This window comes from Scyliorhinus torazame, chromosome 15, assembly GCF_047496885.1.
Source record: "Scyliorhinus torazame isolate Kashiwa2021f chromosome 15, sScyTor2.1, whole genome shotgun sequence".
Taxonomy (NCBI): domain Eukaryota; kingdom Metazoa; phylum Chordata; class Chondrichthyes; order Carcharhiniformes; family Scyliorhinidae; genus Scyliorhinus; species Scyliorhinus torazame.
In genome coordinates this window covers 103,799,405-103,818,219 of record NC_092721.1, presented here as the reverse complement: position 1 = coordinate 103,818,219, position 18,815 = coordinate 103,799,405, and the positions used below count along the sequence as shown (strand labels likewise).

The following is an 18,815-nucleotide window of genomic DNA, read 5'->3' as shown; positions in this document are numbered from 1 at the left end:
ACATCCACCCCCATTTCCCACCCCCCCTGGGTATGTGTCACATCACTCACAGTCGGCACTGTCAGCAGGTCACTGTCGAGGGCAGTTGAGCGATGATAACCCGCAAAGAGCTGGGCACTGGTGCTCCTCAATCTATGCCATAGTCTGAACCCTGCTTGAATGCTGAGTGCTCGCTCCCACCGGTCACCTGCACGTGGTGATGCATTACGGAAGTAAGTGACAGAAGCTTCCAACTGGATATGCAAAAGGGTGTTTATTGTTCAATACAGGTCTCCACTCTGCCGATGGTACAGCACCCCCACCCACCTCACCCCCCCTTACCTACCCTGTTCCCTCTCCTCCGGTGCCCTCAATGATCCTCGATGTGTTTGGTCCTCCTTGCCCTACCACTACATCTAGGTGTCTCCCCAGGATGCACATCGGAGATGGCGGCAGCCAGCTGCTTACCTCGTCCTGTGGCCTTCGATGCCCCTGGCGGCAGTCCTCTGGGGGCTCTAGAGCTGGAGGGCCCCAGCTCACCTGTTGACGGCACATGCACAGCCGTGCCACCCTGTCCGCTGTGCTGACCCCTAGATGTGGCCTCAGCAGAGGGCTGGAACTCAGGGAGAGCTGGTGGCCACCGTCACCGCCCCATGGAAAGGGTCCGGGTTGGCACTCAGTGCCACCTCCTCCCGGTTGGTGCCACTAGGGCCCTGGGGCCATCTTGGGAGGGAGGGGCAGCTGGCGAGAGCCCCGGCTGCATCATCTGGCTCTGCCAGCCCTGGCAGCTCCCGGATGCCTGCACCATCGTGTTGATGCCCTCGACAAAGCTCCTCAGTGATTGGGACATGTTCTGCAGTGCCTCGACAATCCCATCTGTGACTGGGACAAGTTCCGTCGCGCATCGGCCATTTCCGTGAGAGCGGGACATGTCCCGCAGAACCTTATCAAGGGCGACCTGGTACTGGGTGGCATCCACCAGCGAGGCAGACATACTGGCGAGACACTAACCATGGCCATCACCGACTGCGCGACGTCTTGGACATCTTCACTCATGGTGCCTGTGGTGATGTGCATCAATCTAAATGCATGTAGGCTAGCTATACACTAGAGCGAGCACCAGTGACATCACACACACATACTCAACCAATAGATCAGTTAGATAGGATACGGCCAATGGACATTCACGATAAACACAGAGGTGACACCACCACACGAGGGCATTACACCAACCCATATATAAAGGACACCACACACATGATCTGCCTCTTTCCAGTGGAGACAGTCAGTGAGTAGAGACATAGGGTTGATTCAATATTACACCCACTGCGTGGATTGCAGCAACTGGTTAGTCAGTCTGGTTAGCTATAGTAGGATTAGCAGAAGTGTTGAACCAGAGTAATAGAAATGTAAATAGTTTAAGAAACATGTTGAAGTTATCTCCACGTCTGAACCTTCCTTTATCAAGTGCACCACAAGGAAGCCGCTTATGTTACACCTACAACATAACAAATCAGTGCCAATGTCGTGCACTAGGCTCTCGACTACGATCGCTACCCTAGCAGTGTTGGCCTCGGTGTCACTCATTGCCGGCGCCATCTCCTGTACCCATAGCCTCTGGGACTCCTCCAAGCTGCTTTGGATTGGCTGGAGTGATGCTGACATCGCCCTCTGAACATCCCAGCGCCTCCTATCGTCTCCATCAGCCTTGGGTATACGTCTTCCACAGGCTCAGCATCAGGCTGGGACCCAGCTGGGTACCGGGATGCAGCAGACCTCTTACTGCTGTGCTGCCTGGGGGTTCCTGCCTCTACCAGATGTGCATCAGCAGCAGTGTGGTGCTCACCAGATTGAGCCCCCGAAGCCTGTCCACCAACATTTCCCACCAAGATGTGTGTATCTGCGTTGGTGGAGGGTGGGCATGATCGCTGTGCCGCAACTATAACAGTTGCATCTTCAGAGCTCTCCTCCGAGGGGTTCTCCTCCGCGTCAGGAGAGGGTGCCGCCCGGGTTGGGCCGGCACCGTCGGCTCCTGGACCTGCAGGAGAATGGATATGTGGTCAGTGGGGGGATGGATCAGTCAGTAAGGCAATCAGTACTCATTTGACAGGTCCTCCAGGTGGAGCCCGGTGGCCCACCAGCCTCCACATGGGTGACCGCCCTGTCCTCGGCCACCCCTTTCACCGCCAGTCTGGGCCCTCTCCTTCCGATTATGGGAAAGCTTTTCCTGTGGAGACACAGAAGGCATCATTATCCACACGCTCGGTTCACAGTTGTGGGTGGAGGGAGGGTTGCAGTGGTAGGTGGAGGGAGGAATGAAAGAGGAGGGGGATGAACGGAGGGTTGGGGGTCGCTTGGGGGGATACTCCCTTGGGGGTGCGGGGGGGGGGGGGGGAACGTTGGTGTCTACTCACTCGTGCTGCCTAATGTAGGTCTTTGACCTTCTTCAAACACTGGAGGCCAGTCCTCCTGGTCACACTGCCCGAGCTGACAGCTTCCGCCACCTCGTCCCAGGCAGCAGTGGCAGCCTTGTCGCCCATCCTCCTCGATCCCTGGGGGAACAGGACATCCCTCCTGGCCTCCACCATTTCCACAAGCCTCCCCAGGTCAGTATCTCCTAATCTTGGAGCTGGTCTCCTCGACACCATTATTGCGAGCTGGCTGGGTTTGGCTGAGCAAGTGCAGCTTAAGTGCTGCTCGACATTGTTACTGGGGGGTTGGTGAGCACGGTCCTGGCGAATCAGCTGGCGAGCCATTATTTGGGGCGAGAAGACCTTGAGGCCTCGTTAAGTGGACCAATTAACGTTGAATAGCGTTGCCGGCCTCACTGGGCTGAGCGCCGGGAAACTCGCAGCAATTCCCGCTCGCTAGAATGCTTAGAAATTCTTCTGGGAATCACGCCCATTATTTCACAAAGTACAGAAATTTGGAAGAAATGGATCTAACTCTGCTGCGATGTGTGCATTGACAAAGTAGCACCCATCAATACAAGCAAGTACTCAACATGAATAATAAGGAGTGGAGAGATGTATGAAGGAATCGATGGAACTGGCCCCAGCAAAGAGTCAATGCTGTCAGGACAAGATAAGGGAGGGGAAAGCCCGCAGGAAAAGTTAAAATGGCACTAGCTTGAAGAGCGTTTTCTACATTGATGGCTTAAACAGCTTCATTGTTGACCTTTCTTATATTTTGGCAAGATTTTAACTTCACAGTGAATCACTGCCTTCTAATCAACATAAAATATCCATAAATAGCCACATAATATCCATCATTTCTATTATTAATAGTCAATCCTGGATTAGCAGTGAAAATCATCACATATCAATGACATATCACATATGAGATATCGAGAATCAGCATTTACAAAATAACTGCTGTTACTGAGAACCAGAACAAACTTTGTTAAAGCACAACATAATAATCACTATAAATATATAATATATCAAAGAAACATCGCAGGATAGAACATAGAAGGAGACCATTTGGTCCCCTGTGCCTTAGTCGACTTTCTGAAAGAGGTATCCAGTTAGTCTCATTCCATTGCTCTTTCACCACGTTCTGCAAACGTTTTCTTCTCAAGTAGTCATCTAATTCCATTTTGAAAATTATCATTGAATCAACTTCTATTATCTTTCCGGGTTGTGCATTCCAGATCATAACAGCAATACAATTTTCCTCATCTTTCCTCTGGTTCTTTTGCCAATTACCTTAAATCTGTATCTTCTGATTGTCAAACGTTCTGCCACTGGAAACAATTTCTCCTTATTTCCTCCATCAAAATTATTCACTCTCTTAAATCTCCTCTTAATGTTCTCTGTTCTAAGGAGCAAACCCAAGTTTATTTTGTCATTGCACATAACTGAAGTTCTACATCCCTGTACCATTATAGTACAGCTCATCTGCACCTTCTCCAAGACTATGTCACGCTTCCTAAAGTGTGAGGCACAGAATTGGACACAATACATCAGTTAGGGCCTAACCAACGATTTATAAAGGTTTAGCATGGCTTCCTTGCTTATGTAGTCTGCGGCCAGATTTTCATAGCTCTGATTTGGACCACACAGGGGCAAGACCAGAAAAAAAAGTTTGCGATGGCTCACTTGGAAATCCTGCCTCTGCTTCTGCAACTAGACCATTTTCATGAGGGCATGGGAGGGATCAGGCCTTGAACAGGCCTGCTCCTATTAAAGAGCTGTGACAGTTTTGGGGCTTATTGAGAGCCCATGTCTGATAAGGTTTTTTTTTTAAATTTTCAGGAAGGCAGTTGTACTTCAACTAGATTTCACACCAGCTGCACACTAGGGTTAATTGAAAAGGTCCCCTCATGTCCCCTATGCCAAGTAATGCCCCCCCTTCCCCCGAGACATAGATGATGTGTTGGGTGTTCTGGATCACAAACAGGTCACCAACACTGGAAGTGGTGCAACTCTATTTTATTATAAGGTTAACTATATTAACATACTTGAACTGTGGGTAAATGCAATTACAGCTTTTAACTGTTGACCCTTGCCTAGACCTAACCAGGTGATGCACTCAGCACATAGTGAATGTATGTGTTGCAGGCTGTGAGCTCTGTGCTCCGAGCTGGCTGCTACTAGAATGAGCGGGAACTCTCCTGTCCCCTGTCTTTATAGTGCGTGTGCTCTCACTGGTGATTGGCTGCGGTGTTGTGTATGCTGATTGGTCCCACTGCATGTCCATCAGTGTGTGTGTGTGTCTGCACCACGATATACTGGTGTATATTATGACATCCCCTCTTTTATATAAAGAATATGTGCCTGCATGACAATAAATATTGTGTAGTGAATGTACCTGACTATGTGTGTGTGTGTTATTTACATGACTATATACATGAGGCTAATCTATTTACACGGGAAGGTGCCTGGTGCCGAGAAATAGGGTGTCACACCAACAACGAAATGAACATTATATACAAACTACTGGAACGATCAAACAGGATAACAGAACAGATCAAAGAGTCCAACATCGTAAAACTCATAAGTCAAGTCTCTGGGGTGGGCGCCGAATTCTGGTTGACCATCAGGGTGGCACACCACTCATCATCTGGATCAATGCTGTGCACTGACAGTGGCTGGTGGTTTTGATTCGGGGACAGCCTGTTCTTTGTTATAACAGCGACTCGAAAAGGCTCCCTCGGGTCGTCGGTGTCACTGGTCTGCGGGAAGTCGGAATCGGTTTGGGGGTAGGTAACTGCTTGTTGCAGGGTTCTTCGGAGGTTTATTTAATTTCCTGGTTCAATTTGAGGCATTGTGCTGTCATTCCAGGTGAAGGAAGGTTGTTTTACAGCTTTAAAAGATTTTTTTTTTGATTTGGGACGTTTCCCTTTAAATGGGCGTGGTCCGGGGCCTCTGACGTCATGACGCGCATGACGTAGCATGTAGGAGGCTTTTGCACATGCGCGGATCACGGTTCCTTTACTGATGGCCGTTTTCGTGATTGCGCATGCGCGGCGTCGCGCAAATGCGCAAGTGCAGACCCTTTAGAAAGGTGGCCGCCGACCAAAACTGTTCTCTGCTCCGAGATTTCGGCCTCGAGGTGAGTACTGGCGCTTCTCTTACCTTTCCTTGATGTTTGGAGTGTGATTTCCTCATAGTATTTGCCGAATTTGTCCAGGACTGCCTGGAAGTCGCTCCTGTTTTGCCCCTTGGAGAACTTGAATTTTTTAAAGATTTCTTCTGCTCTGGCACCGGCGATGGTGAGGAGAAGCTCTGTTTTTGCAGGATCGGCCAGGTCTTCTAGTTCGGCTGCCAGTTTTTGCAGAGATCGCCGTGGCACTGGAGCTGCTGCGGAACCCGGATCGTGAACATCTTGCCTGGGTATCGTTGCTGGCTGTCACTGTACGCTGAGGTGCTGGCGATGCGGAGCAGCGGCAGCGGGTTAATGTTCTCCATACTTCAGGATGCCGGAATGCTGATTAGTTGCAGGTGGGTCTCAGAAGTGCTAGTATGCAACCACACCTTGTACCATGATGTGTTGGGTGTTCTGGATCACAAACAGGTCACCAACACTGGATGTGTTGCAACTCTATTTTATTATAAGATTAACTATATTAACATACTTGGGTAAATGCAATTACAGCTTTTAACTGTTGACCCTTGCCTAGTCCTAACCAGGTGATGCACTCAGCACATGGTGAATGTCTGTGTTGCAGGCTGTGAGCTCTGTGTTCCGAGCTGGCTGCTACTAGAATGAGCGGGAACTCTCCTGTCCCCTGCCTTTATAGTGCATGTGCTCTCCCTGGTGATTGGCTGCGGTGTTGTGTATGCTGATTGGTCCCACTGCATGTCCATCAGTGTGTGTGTGTGTCTGCACCATAATATACTGGTGTATATTATGACAATAGACACACATACCATCAGATCCCTCATATCCCCTATGCCAGTCTCTGGCACTTCATGACCATTGATCCACAGTGCACTTTCTGGAACAAATGAATAGTGTAAATAAAGTGGCATGTGCAAAAAATCTTAGAAAAATTGTATTCCAATAATTACTTTCTCCTATGAAAAAATGTCTGGATGACAAGCCAATAAAAGTATTAATCATCCAGGCCCTTTGACATTTCAAAAACCACAAACACTTGAAACTATTCACTTTATTTCAACAAACATTGTGAAATTGAGCTGTCAATCAAACAATGTTTCCTCAGGATGTTCTGTTATTCTAATAGATGTCTGGGCTCCCTGGGTGAATGGAATGCCTGGCATGGGGGCCTGAGGGAGTGGGTAGGAAAGTTGAGCCCAGCATGTGGTCATGAGGGGACATAGGGGATGAGTTGGGGGCATGAGGTTGCATGTTTGATATGGGGATTATTTGGAAGCTGAAGGGGTATGAGGCCTGGAGGGCCTTTGTGCTTTTCTTTTCATTGCGCCAAAGTCCCATGGCCCCAAAACAGGCCTTTTAAACAGCCCACATCAGCATCAAGCAGCCCCTGTGGCTGCCTCTGCATTTCTTCCCAGGTCAGCTGGCCCAACCACAGGACACACCCAGTCCCCAGCAATGAAAATCGTGCCTTGGCAGGCATTTTCTCCTGAGGTGAGTGGGCGGCGCCGGGAATATTTCCATCTCTCCTTATCCCCCTCAAGGATGAAAATCCAGGCATCCAGTCAGAAAAACAATCTTTCACCATTACTCTCTGCTTTCTGTCACTTAGCTAGTGTTGTATCCACACTGCGTGCATCTGCCATGTGATGCATTGCCAAACACCCAGAATCCTCTACGTAACGACACGACACCCTGAACATGAATCATCAATTGTAATTGAAGTTTTCAAATCATATAATAAAAAGGAGTTTGAAGATTTGTAACAGCATAATTTTAAAAACATAGAAAATGGTTGGGCAGCACGGTAGCACAAGTGGATTGCACTGTGGCTTCACAGTGCCAGTGTCCCAGGTTTGATTCCCCGCTGGGTCACTGTCTATGTGGAGTCTGCACATTCTCCCCATGTCTGCGTGGGTTTCCTCCGGGTGCTCCGGTTTCCTCCAACAGTCCAAAGACATGCAGGGTAGGTGGACTGGCCATGATAAATTGCCCTTAGTGTCCAAAAAAGGTTAAGAGGGGTTATTGGGTTATGGGGATAGGGTGGAAGTGAGGGCTTAAGTGGGTCAGTGCAGACTCAATGGGCCGAATGGCCTTCTTCTGCACTGTATGTTCTATGTTAAATCTATGCTAAAAGAGATACCAAACAGTTGGAGACGATTTGGTGAGGTAATCAACAGGATCTTTATTTGCAAAATGAGAAGCAAGGCAGCAATCTTGGGATTGAGAATTAGCTCTAAGATAGACGGCCAATTTCTAATTGTTGCATGAACGATGAGATTTGCAATTTCTCTGATTTAAATCTCATATAAATCTTTTAAAATTGACCATAAGTCTATTTGAATTATATTTTTCAAGAATTTGACAGAACAGATGTAAAAATGATTTACTATATTATCAAAATGTCACAAAAACAAAACTCACCTTACGTGAAAAAGGTCAGCTCCAAGGAACCAACTTACCTTTGTATATATCAAGTGAAGCCAGCTTTTCAACAATGTAATCGATAATTAATGAGAACCCCTTACATGTTTTCATTTTATATAACTTGAAGGGATTTTTTGTACAGAGCATATTAATCCTCATTCAAAACCCATTCATTTACACAGGGTTAAAATGTTTCTGAAATCAGGAATAGTTATGGATTTCTCTTCTCAGTTTGCATGTTAAAGGACTTTTCCAGAATAAAACCGTACAGTGAAACATCAGCTTTGTGTCACTGAGATATTTGCAAAATGAGAAGCAAGGCAGCAATCTTGGGATTGAGAATTAGCTCTAAGATAGACGGTGGGCCGAAGGGCCTGTACTGCGCTGTATCGTTCTATGTTCTATGAGATACAGTAAAGGAGGAAGCAGAAGTATTTCCTGAAAAACTACTCAAGTTCCTGGAGAAGTAATGCACCTGGTCAAACAGATGTAAGCATTCAACCTTGAAAACAATCATTAACTTCTGCTAATATTATCAGATGCAGCAACTTTGGAAGGACAAAACATGAACCAATCCCCCATTCACTGATAACGTTGGAGGTGGTATTGGTTTTACTTGCATTGAACCAATCCCCCATTCACTGATAACGTTGGAGGTGGTATTGGTTTTACTTGCATCCATACAAAATTCTTCTTTTTTTTTTTTAAAACATAATCCTCTTTTTCATAAATGTACTGAGCAGCATCTATTGTTAGGAGTCACAGGAAATGGACTTGGCACAACTACTTTCAAAACAGCCTCATAGTAGTTCCCGTTTAGTAGAACCCATTTATGTGAGAGGTTGTGAGGGAATAGATAGCTTTCTTCCCATGTTCTCCACCTGCCCAATAATGCTGGAGAATTCAGGAGGCAAAATCCATAATCAGGATGGCATTTAATTAGAATCCCTGTCACTGACATTTGGGACTCCCACGTGGAGGGACCTCTGGATCAGGAGTATGGAGTACTTTATTAATCTCCTCTCCTATGTTGTGCATCAAAGTATTCTGGTCACTTGATGTAGAGAAGTACCACCAATGCAATGTACTTGCAAAATTGTCAGAGTTATAATGTACGTAGTCGGTTGAAGCTGGTCAGATGTCTTTAACTATAGTCTCCCTTTCTTTGTAAAGACTAACATGACTCTTGAGTTTGGGATTGATTTATTGTGGATTATTTTTGCTGGTCAAAGTAAGTTGATCCAAAATATCTCGCCATCTCTCCAGCCTGTGTGCAGTAAGTTCCCTAGATAATTTTATTTCTCCTTTCTGCATCTGGGCTCTTTCAGTAATAATGATAGTAATAATGTCTCCTTTGATGCCACTTGGTCTTGAATGAAGAACACAATTTTGCTTAGGTTTCAATGTATTTTCACTTTTCTGACTAAATGATGAAACATTATCCTATATAACTGCTCCAAATCACTCAAAAGTGCAAAGGATAGGTAGCCATCATGAGGCCACTGTCACTTTTCCAGTAAAGAATCTGAGCATGAGGATATTAATCTGTTTGGAATAGCATAAATGTCAATTCCAATGGGCAAACCTTTTATACAATACTGTTTTGTTAGCATTAATTTCTTATTAATAATAATCTGTTGAATTTTCTCACATGATTTCTACTTCCATATAGTGTTCTCTGTGGTAAGACAAATGTATATTTGCTACCTTTCTTCCTATTATCTGTTTTATTGTAGGATGCAAACATATCACAATCCAGGGCCCCACTGTAAATGGGCCTTTAGTTAATTGGCCAGATTTGCCTTTGAACCCTGGCAGAATTTACAACTGTTTGTACAAACAATAATAAATAAGTAAATAGCTACATATAAAATCTAATCAAGTCTTCCTATACTGAATGAAAAGTTTATTTTGTTTGTCATTCATTGTTTAAAATATGTATAAAGTATATTTTAAATACTTCATTATAGTATTGGTCCCAAATTCTTCATGTTCCTAATGTGTTCAGATTCAGGGTGATTGTGTTTTTAAAAGATTCTTAAGAAACACTCCGAAAGAAAAAAAAACATTTTAACGTTTTGACAGGCACTGACTGTTTCTTTTTTCTCAATTTTCCTCCTTCAGAATTTAACTTGCCAATTAGATTTTAAAATTATGTAAATGGTGAAAAACAGCTGAATCCTGGGTATATTTTCCACATCCAGCCACAGTTGTATGTACATAGTTGAATGCAGCATGCAAATAAGATAGATTGTTTCCATGACAATAAGAAGAGGAGCTTTGGCAAATTGGAAAATATGATGTTCAGTTATTTTTAGTGTCTGCAGGTCAATAAAAAAGCCAAATTTATCAACCAGATTAATTCTAGAATAATTTTCAATGCCATTGCACCAAACCTTCTGCAATAATATTATGTTTAATAACAGTTCAGGATGTCATAATACAACATTCTTGTAAATATAATACTAACCGAGCTACTGGTTCTCATGGAAACAATTATGCGACGAGAGAGAGAATGAAAATTGATTACCCAAGTATCAATGACAAAGATCTATATTAAATATACAATGATTTGACTTAATTATTCTCCCCAAACAGTAATGGCACTTCATTACGCATTATATACATACAAATGATGCTTCTGTATATGAGACTAAATGCCCCATTATGTCTACATCATGCCTGGTGTCTGGCCTGTTCCTTGCTCCAATCTTTAAGAGATGTCAATAGAATTTACAGCAGTGCAATCATCTTCAGCTAGATTGTCAAACCTGCACTTAGACTGAAGTTGCAGATTATTATTAATTTGTAAACCCATTTTCATGAATGTTAAATCAGCAATCTTGCATCATAAGTCACAGAATAGGTGGCATGGGTCAGCTATACTTTTATCAATTAATAAACTAATAATCATGGTAGTGGTTGATTTTGAACTCGCACTTCAATTCATGTACATTCCTATATAATTTATTTCGGCTTCATGTCCTGTAATCTTATCACCACATTCTGGCAAATCTACAAAAGCAATCATCATAAAAAACGCTTTTAATTTAAAAGTCTAAAATAAAATTCAGAGCTATTCATGCAATCTCCCAGCACAAACCATGTAAGCTGTCAGCCCTGGCCTACCCTCCTTATTTCAGTCTGAATTTTTGTTCTTCGGTACTAGTATAACATATGAAAAATGCACAACAGAGGGTTAACAAAATAGTTAAAAGGACCTGTATAATAAGGCTAGTACAACTGAAAACCTGACCGACAAATACAGAAGCACAAAATGGTCAGCACCATCTGAGTTGCACCACCTGTTTGTCTAGCAACTGCAAACTCCTGCTTTTAATAAACTGTGAAAGGCAGACACTGATGTTTCCAGCTTGTTTACATGTCTCCAACTGCACAATGGCTTTGATCTAGTCCTTACCTTAACCTTGGTTCTCACTGCGCAGTAACATGCAAAAAACATTGCAGTAGGCAAAGAGCATATGGAACAGTGACCAGCTTCCTGGCTACATATAGTACAGACCAAACACAGGAGCTTCAGCAAGGTAGAGATGCCTCTGTCTTCTGTGTCTGTTTAAAACTGTGTTGATCGTGATTTTAGTCATTAAAAGAAGAAAGCACTATTTTGTAAATAATTCGATGCACTGACTGAAATCTATAAATTAAATGAAAGTATAATAGACAATTCCAGTATTGTTGCTGAAGATTTAAATATCCTTGATTCCCAGTTACTGTGGCAATGAAGACTGTTGATCTATCGTAATGCAACAGAACGGAAAGAATTGTGTACTCCTACTGAAAGCATACTGGTTTAAAGAAAACAAGGTTGAGGATTTCCAGAGCAACTCAAATAAATTCTGCCACAATTTAACTGTTAAATGGTTTGTATTTAAATCAACAATAAAGCAAATCAGAATGTACTGGCTTCAGTTTTCAAGTTGGGAATAGCAGTTATATATTGATTTAAATTTTACTTTGTTCAAAAGCAATCCAATTCAATGATTGTGGGAAATCTGAACTCCAGCCAATAATATTAATTGCCATTCAGCTAACATGGTTCTGTCAGCAAGAGATAACAGATGCCAGAGCTTTTGGCTGGGGTTTGGACTTTGAAACTATGCTGTCCGTATCCTCACTCGTACGGAAGCATGATTACAGATTACTCCTGCAACCACTGAATTACGTGATTCTGGTCCAGCATTGCCTCAAAGTTAAAATTCTCAACATGATGTTCAAATCCTTCCATAGGCATTTATCTTATTTCTGCAACCTTCATTTATGGTCTCTTGTGCATTCCTAATTTATTTTGTCACACGACTGGAAAACATGCCTTCAGCTGTCTAGAAGCCCTGGAATTTCCTCCCTAAACCCCTCCACCTCTCTACCTCACTCTATTTCTTTATGATAGTCCTTTGACCAGGCTTTGTTTTTTTGTGGCTCAGTGACAATTCTGCATCTGCTAATACTCCTGTGGAATGTCTTGGGACATTTTACTATGCTAAAGGTCTTATATCAATGCAAGCTGTTGTTATTGCTGGAAGATCAGAGAGACTGAGTCTGGGATGAGAGAGAGTAAGAGACAGGGGCTTGGCTGAACTGATCAGCCTGGGATCACAGGTAAAAGTCCCTGATAATAACATTAGCAATAATGCATTAACGGAACAATGAATGAGGTACATAATGGTAACAATGGGCAATCTTCTTATTTCTATAGTTATTAAATAGATATACTATTCTAATATTGTACTTAATCATATATAATACATCACAATCATATATGACACATTCAATAACACATTATAATTAATACATCTTTATTGAGTTTACACACAGACACAATTGGATAGCCCCTGAAATTGAGTGCAGATATCGCAATGCACAATTAATGTCAGTCTTTTCAAAGTGATGCAGATAGCATACAAACTTTATGCTGCATACTAACTATAATAATTTTGATGTGCAGCCCAGAGTTTAACTGTTGAGAGGCTGCCTCAGCCGAAGGATTAGGTTCATTTGAGGCAAGTACCACTTAAAGGTGGCTTGCACCATCTAAAGCCAGACAGTATGTACTAAAGGAGAGACTTATTGTTGCTGCAGAAGTGGCTGGAATTCGATTTTTTTAAAGTTGAAAATTAAAGACAAACTACAGAAATGTCGAAAAGGCATCAGACCATGTCCAAGGATTCTCTAATTGTCTTGAACAGGTGAGACACAGGAGAACAGAGGTCCTGTTCCCTCAGGGTGTCAGGAAGGTCTCCAGACTGACAAAGGTTGCAGGTGCAGGCGGCTAAGACACTCAATTCCAGTCTACCCCAAGGTGCAAAAAGGGGTTTAGTGACCTCGCACAAGGGTCAAGGTCATTGAATGCATATTTACATGTCACATCTTAGCAACTGCACCATTATTTCACGAAGTAAAGCCTTTTCATTCAACTAATATTGATGTCTCACACCTGGTGAAATGCAGTTCAAACCCTGGGAAAACCTTAGATTGTGAGCTCTGGTTAAAATCTGTAATTAAAAAAAACATGGACGCAGATGTTTCCTCAAACTTGAATTCCAATTTCCGGATTTTCAGAACCTCAAAATTATGGGCTGAATTCTTCTGCCCCGCTCACCGCAAGAACGCCCAGGTGAGATGCGGACAATGAAGAAGTCCATTGACCTCGGGCAGGATTCTCCGGTCGGCAGGCAGACGTGGCCGGAGAATCCTGCCCACAGTTTCTATCCTGGACTACATTGTAATAAACCATAAGACTGGTTCTGTCTATAGTATGCTCCTCAGAGATCGAGGCACATTTTGTAGCTAAAGGATGCAGCATATGAAATAAGGTAAATGAACATTGTAACGAACATTGAAATTGTTGGTATGAGGTTGCGGGCATCACAGAGAAGTGGCTGCAAGGGGATCTGGGCTGGGATCTAAATATCCAAGGATATGTGTCCGATTGAAAGGACAAGCAGATGGGCAGAGGGGCTGAATGTTGCCTTGTTAGTAAGAATTAAAATTAGATCAATAGCAGGAACCAATATAGAGTCAGAAGGCATAGAATCCAAGGTGTGGCAGTGGTGGGAAGGAGAAGGGGTAGACTGGGTTAGGATGGAGGAAGAATCTTGTAAGGAGTCTAGTTTTAGGGCTATGGTGATGGCAGCGTTGCCGATGGCTCCAAGTAGGTATTCAGGGTGGTGCAGTCTACGGTGAAGATATGGAATACGTTGAGGAGGCATTTTAGGGTGGAAGGGATGTCGGTGCTAACGCCACTGTGCGAGAATCATGGGTTTGAGCCGGGGGGGGATGGATTGTGTATACAGGGGGTGGAGAGAAGTGGGGCTGGTCAACGTGAGGGATCTGTATGTGGAGGAAGGGTTCGCCAGTCTGGAGGAGCTAAGGGAAAGGATAGAACTGCCGAGGGAGAGTGAGTTCAGGTATCTGCAGGTTAGGGACTTTGCACAAATGGTCTGGAGGGAGTTCCCTAGGTTACTGGGATACACCCTGCTGGAGCGACTGCTCTTTCTGGATGTGGAAGGGGAAGGAAGAATTGGGGTATTATACAAGTGGCTGGGGGAGCAGGGAGGCGAGCGGGTGGTAAAGATCAAGGAGAAATGGGAAGCGGAGTTGGGAGGAGAGATCAATTGGGGAGCATGGATTGAGGCACTGCGTAGGGTAAACAGGACCTCCTCTTGTGCAAGACTGAGCCTGATACAGTTTAAGATGTTGCACAGGGTGCATATGCCTCGGGCGAGAATGAGGACTGTAAAATGGCAAATGTAACACTCCTGTTAAGAAGGGAGGGAGGCAGAAGAAAAGAAAATACAGGCCGGTTAGCCTGACTTTGGTCATTGGTAATCTTTTGCAGTCTATTATCAAGGAAAGACCAAGGAACTGATCATTACCTTAGGAAGCGTAGCACGACTCTCAGTCCTGTCTACATCAATGGCTCCGAAGTGGAGATGGTCGATAGCTTTAAGTTCCTGGGGGTCACCATCATCAACAATTTGTCTTGATCCACTCACATTGATGCAACAGTCAAGAATGCCCAACAGCGTCGCTGCTTCCTACAGAAGCTAAAGAAATTCGGCATGTCTGCATCGAATCTCACAAACTTTTACAGGTGAGCCTTACTTCAGTGGTAGGGAAATTACTGGAGAGAATTCTTCGAGACAGGATCTACTCCCATTTGGAAGCAAATGGACGTATTAGTGAGAGGCAGCACGGTTTTGTGAAGGGGAGGTCGTGTCTCACTAACTTGATAGAGTTTTTCGAGGAGGTCACTAAGATGATTGATGCAGGTAGGGCAGTAGATGTTGTCTATATGGACTTCAGTAAGGCCTTTGACAAGGTCCCTCATGGTAGACTAGTACAAAAGGTGAAATCACACGGGATCAGGGGTGAACTGGCAAGGTGGATACAGAACTGGCTAGGCCATAGAAGGCAGAGGGTAGCAATGGAGGGATGCTTTTCTAATTGGAGGGCTGTGACCAGTGGTGTTCCACAGGGATCAGTGCTGGGACCTTTGCTCTTTGTAGTATATATAAATGATTTGGAGGAAAATGTAACTGGTCTGATTAGTAAGTTTGCAGACGACACAAAGGTTGGTGGAATTGCGGATAGCGATGAGGACTGTCTGAGGATACAGCAGGATTTAGATTGTCTGGAGACTTGGGCGGAGAGATGGCAGATGGAGTTTAATCCGGACAAATGTGAGGTAATGCATTTTGGAAGGGCTAATGCAGGTAGGGAATATACAGTGAATGGTAGAACCCTCAAGAGTATTGAAAGTCAAAGAGATCTAGGAGTACAGGTCCACAGGTCATTGAAAGGGACAACACAGGTGGAGAAGGTAGTCAAGAAGGCATACGGCATGCTTGCCTTCATTGGCCGGGGCATTGAGTATAAGAATTGGCAAGTCATGTTGCAGCTGTATAGAACCTTAGTTAGGCCACACTTGGAGTATAGTGTTCAATTCTGGTCGCCACACTACCAGAAGGATGTGGAGGCTTTAGAGAGGGTGCAGAAGAGATTTACCAGAATGTTGCCTGGTATGGAGGGCATAAGCTATGAGGAGCGGTTGAATAAACTCGGTTTGTTCTCACTGGAACGAAGGATGTTGAGGGGCGACCTGATAGAGGTATACAAAATTATGAGGGGCATAGACAGAGTGGATAGTCAGAGGCTTTTCCCCAGGGTAGAGGGGTCAATTACTAGGGGGCATAGGTTTAAGGTGAGAGGGGCAAGGTTTAGAGTAGATGTACGAGGCAAGTTTTTTACGCAGAGGGTAGTGGGTGCCTGGAACTCACTACCGGAGGAGGTAGTGGAAGCAGGGACGATAGGGACATTTAAGGGGCATCTTGACAAATATATGAATAGGATGGGAATAGAAGGATACGGACCCAGGAAGTGTAGAAGATTGTAGTTTAGTCGGGCAGTATTGTCGGCACGGGCTTGGAGGGCCGAAGGGCCTGTTCCTGTGCTGTACATTTCTTTGTTCTTTGTTCTATGAGCCATAGAGAACATCCTATCCGGCTGCATCACAGCTTGGTATGGCAACTGCTCGGTCCAAGATCGCAAGAAATTGCAACGCGTGGTGAACTTAGCCCAACGCAACATACAAGCTTGCCACCCTCCCACTGATTCTATATACATATCTCACTGCCTCAGGAAGGCAGACAGCATTGTCAGAGACCCCTCACACCCAGGCTTTGCCCTCTTCCAGTCCTTTCCATCAGGCAGAAGCCACAGAAGTCTGAAGACCCGCACATTCAGACATAGGAACAGCTTTTTACCCCACAGCTACAAGACTCCTCAATGACTCTCCCTCGGACTGATCTGTTCCCTATAAAAACACTGGGCGGAATTCTCCAACACCGCGCGGGGTCGGAGAAGCGTCGCGGCGCAAATCCACGCCGCCCTGACGCCGGGATGCAATTCTCCACAGAGCGGAGAATCGGCGCCGCATGGTTGGTGCAGCGCCGGTCGGGGTTGCGCCGACTCTCCGGCCCGGGCGGCAGCGCCGATTCTCCGGCCCGGATGGGCCGGGCGGCCGTCACAAGGTATCCGAGTTCCGCCGGCGTCCGGGGGGGCAGCCTGTGGGGGGATGGAGGGGAGTCCGACCCCCGGGGGGGGGGGGCGGCCTCCGTAGTGGCCTGGCCCGCGGTCGGGGCCCACCGATCAGCGGGCCAGCCACTCTGGCTGGGGGCCTCCTTTCCTCCGCGCCGGCTCCTGTAGCCCTGCGCCATTTGGCGTTGGGGCTGACGCGAGGAAGAAGGCCACTACGCATGCGCTAGTTGGCGCCGGCCCAACTGCGCTTGGGTGGACTGCGCGGCGCCGGGATCGGCAGCTGGAGCAGCGTGGGCCACTCCAGCGCCGTGCTAGCGCCCTGTGGGCCGGAGAATGGGGTCCCGGAACGGATGCCGTCGCAGGAGTAAAACACTCCCGTTTTTACGCCGGCGTCGACACATAGCCGCCCGATGGGAGAATCCCGCCCACAATTCTTCCACGGTAGCACAGTGGTTAGCACAGTTGCTTCACAGCTCTATGGACCCAGGTTCAATTCCGGGCTTGGGTCACTGTCTGTGCAGAGTCTGCACATTCTCCTCGTGTCGGAGTGGTTTTCCTCCGGGTGCTCCGGTTTCCTTCCACAGTCCAAAAATGTGCAGGTTAGGTGGATTGGCCATGATAAATTGCCGTCAGGTTAGGTGTGGTTACTGGGCTACGGGGATGAATGGACTTAAGTGGGGTGCTCTTTCCAAGAGCCGTTGCGGACTCAATGGGCCAAATGGCCTCCTTCTGCACTGTAAATGCTATGATATTCACGACGCCGCATGCTGCCCTTGCTCGTGTATTTGCTTTCTTTGGCCCTTGTTCCACACTGTAACCAATCATTATTCGTCAATGTAGCGTTTGTCAATGTACTCTGTTGATTATTCTTTTTTTTGTATACTATGTACGTATTGTGTACATTCCCTTGGCATCAGAAAAATGCTTTTCACTGTACTTCGATACAATATTGACAATAAATCAATATTAGGTAATTTGGACATTCTGAATTCTCCCTCTGTGTACCTGAACAGGCGCCGGAATGTGGCAACTAGGGACTTTTCACAGTAACTTCATTGCAGTGTTAATGTAAGCCTACTTGTGACAATAAATATTATTATTAAATCAAATAAATCAATTCAAATCACAGGATGAAATGACAGAATGCTTGGAAGATCATGGTAAAATAGGACTGAGTTAGCACAGCTTCATCAAGGGGAGGTCATGCCTGACAAACCTGTCAGAAGTCTTTGAGGAGATAACAAGGAAGTTAGGAAAAGGAGAGGTAGTGGACGTGATCTATTTGGATTTGCAGAAGGCCTTTGACAAGGTGCCGCATAGGAGGCTGCTAAATAAGATAAGAGCCCATGGTGTTAGGGGCAAGGTACTGGCATGGAGAGGAATGGGTGACTGGCAGAAGGCAAAGACTGGGGATAAAGGTGCCTTTTTCAGGATGGCAGTCGATGACTATTGGTGTTCCGCAGGGTTCAGTGTTAGGACGATAACTATTCACGATATACATTAACGATCTGGAAGTAGGAACTGAGGGCATTGTTGCTAAGTTTGCAGATGATACAAATATAAGTAGAGGGACAGGTAGTGTTGAGGAAGTGGGGAGGCTGCAGAATGACTTGGACAGGCTAGGAGAGTGGACAAAGCAGTAGCAGATGGAATACAATGTGGAAAAGTGTGAGATTATGCACTTTTGTAGGAAGAATAGAGGCATAGATTATTTTCTAAATGCAAAAAGGTTTCAGAAATCTGAAGCACAAAGGGCTTCTCTTAAGATTAACGTGCAGGTTCAGTTGGCA

The 18,815-nt window shown here is 45.3% G+C and overlaps 1 protein-coding gene across 10 annotated transcripts in view; it reads right to left on the bottom strand.

Moving 5' to 3' along the window:
- Positions 1-18,815, bottom strand: part of LOC140391729 (disks large homolog 2-like) — a 1,606,854-nt gene that overhangs the window by 1,247,178 nt on the left and 340,861 nt on the right. The window contains exon 1 of one of the 10 annotated variants that reach the window (XM_072476526.1): positions 11,390-11,643. The exons of the other annotated variants lie outside the window; for them this stretch is intronic. Within the exon in view, the coding sequence (XP_072332627.1) occupies positions 11,390-11,431 (42 nt within the window). The 5' untranslated portion in view covers positions 11,432-11,643. Of the gene's footprint in view, positions 1-11,389; positions 11,644-18,815 lie in introns of those variants that run through there. 10 annotated transcript variants of the gene reach the window in all.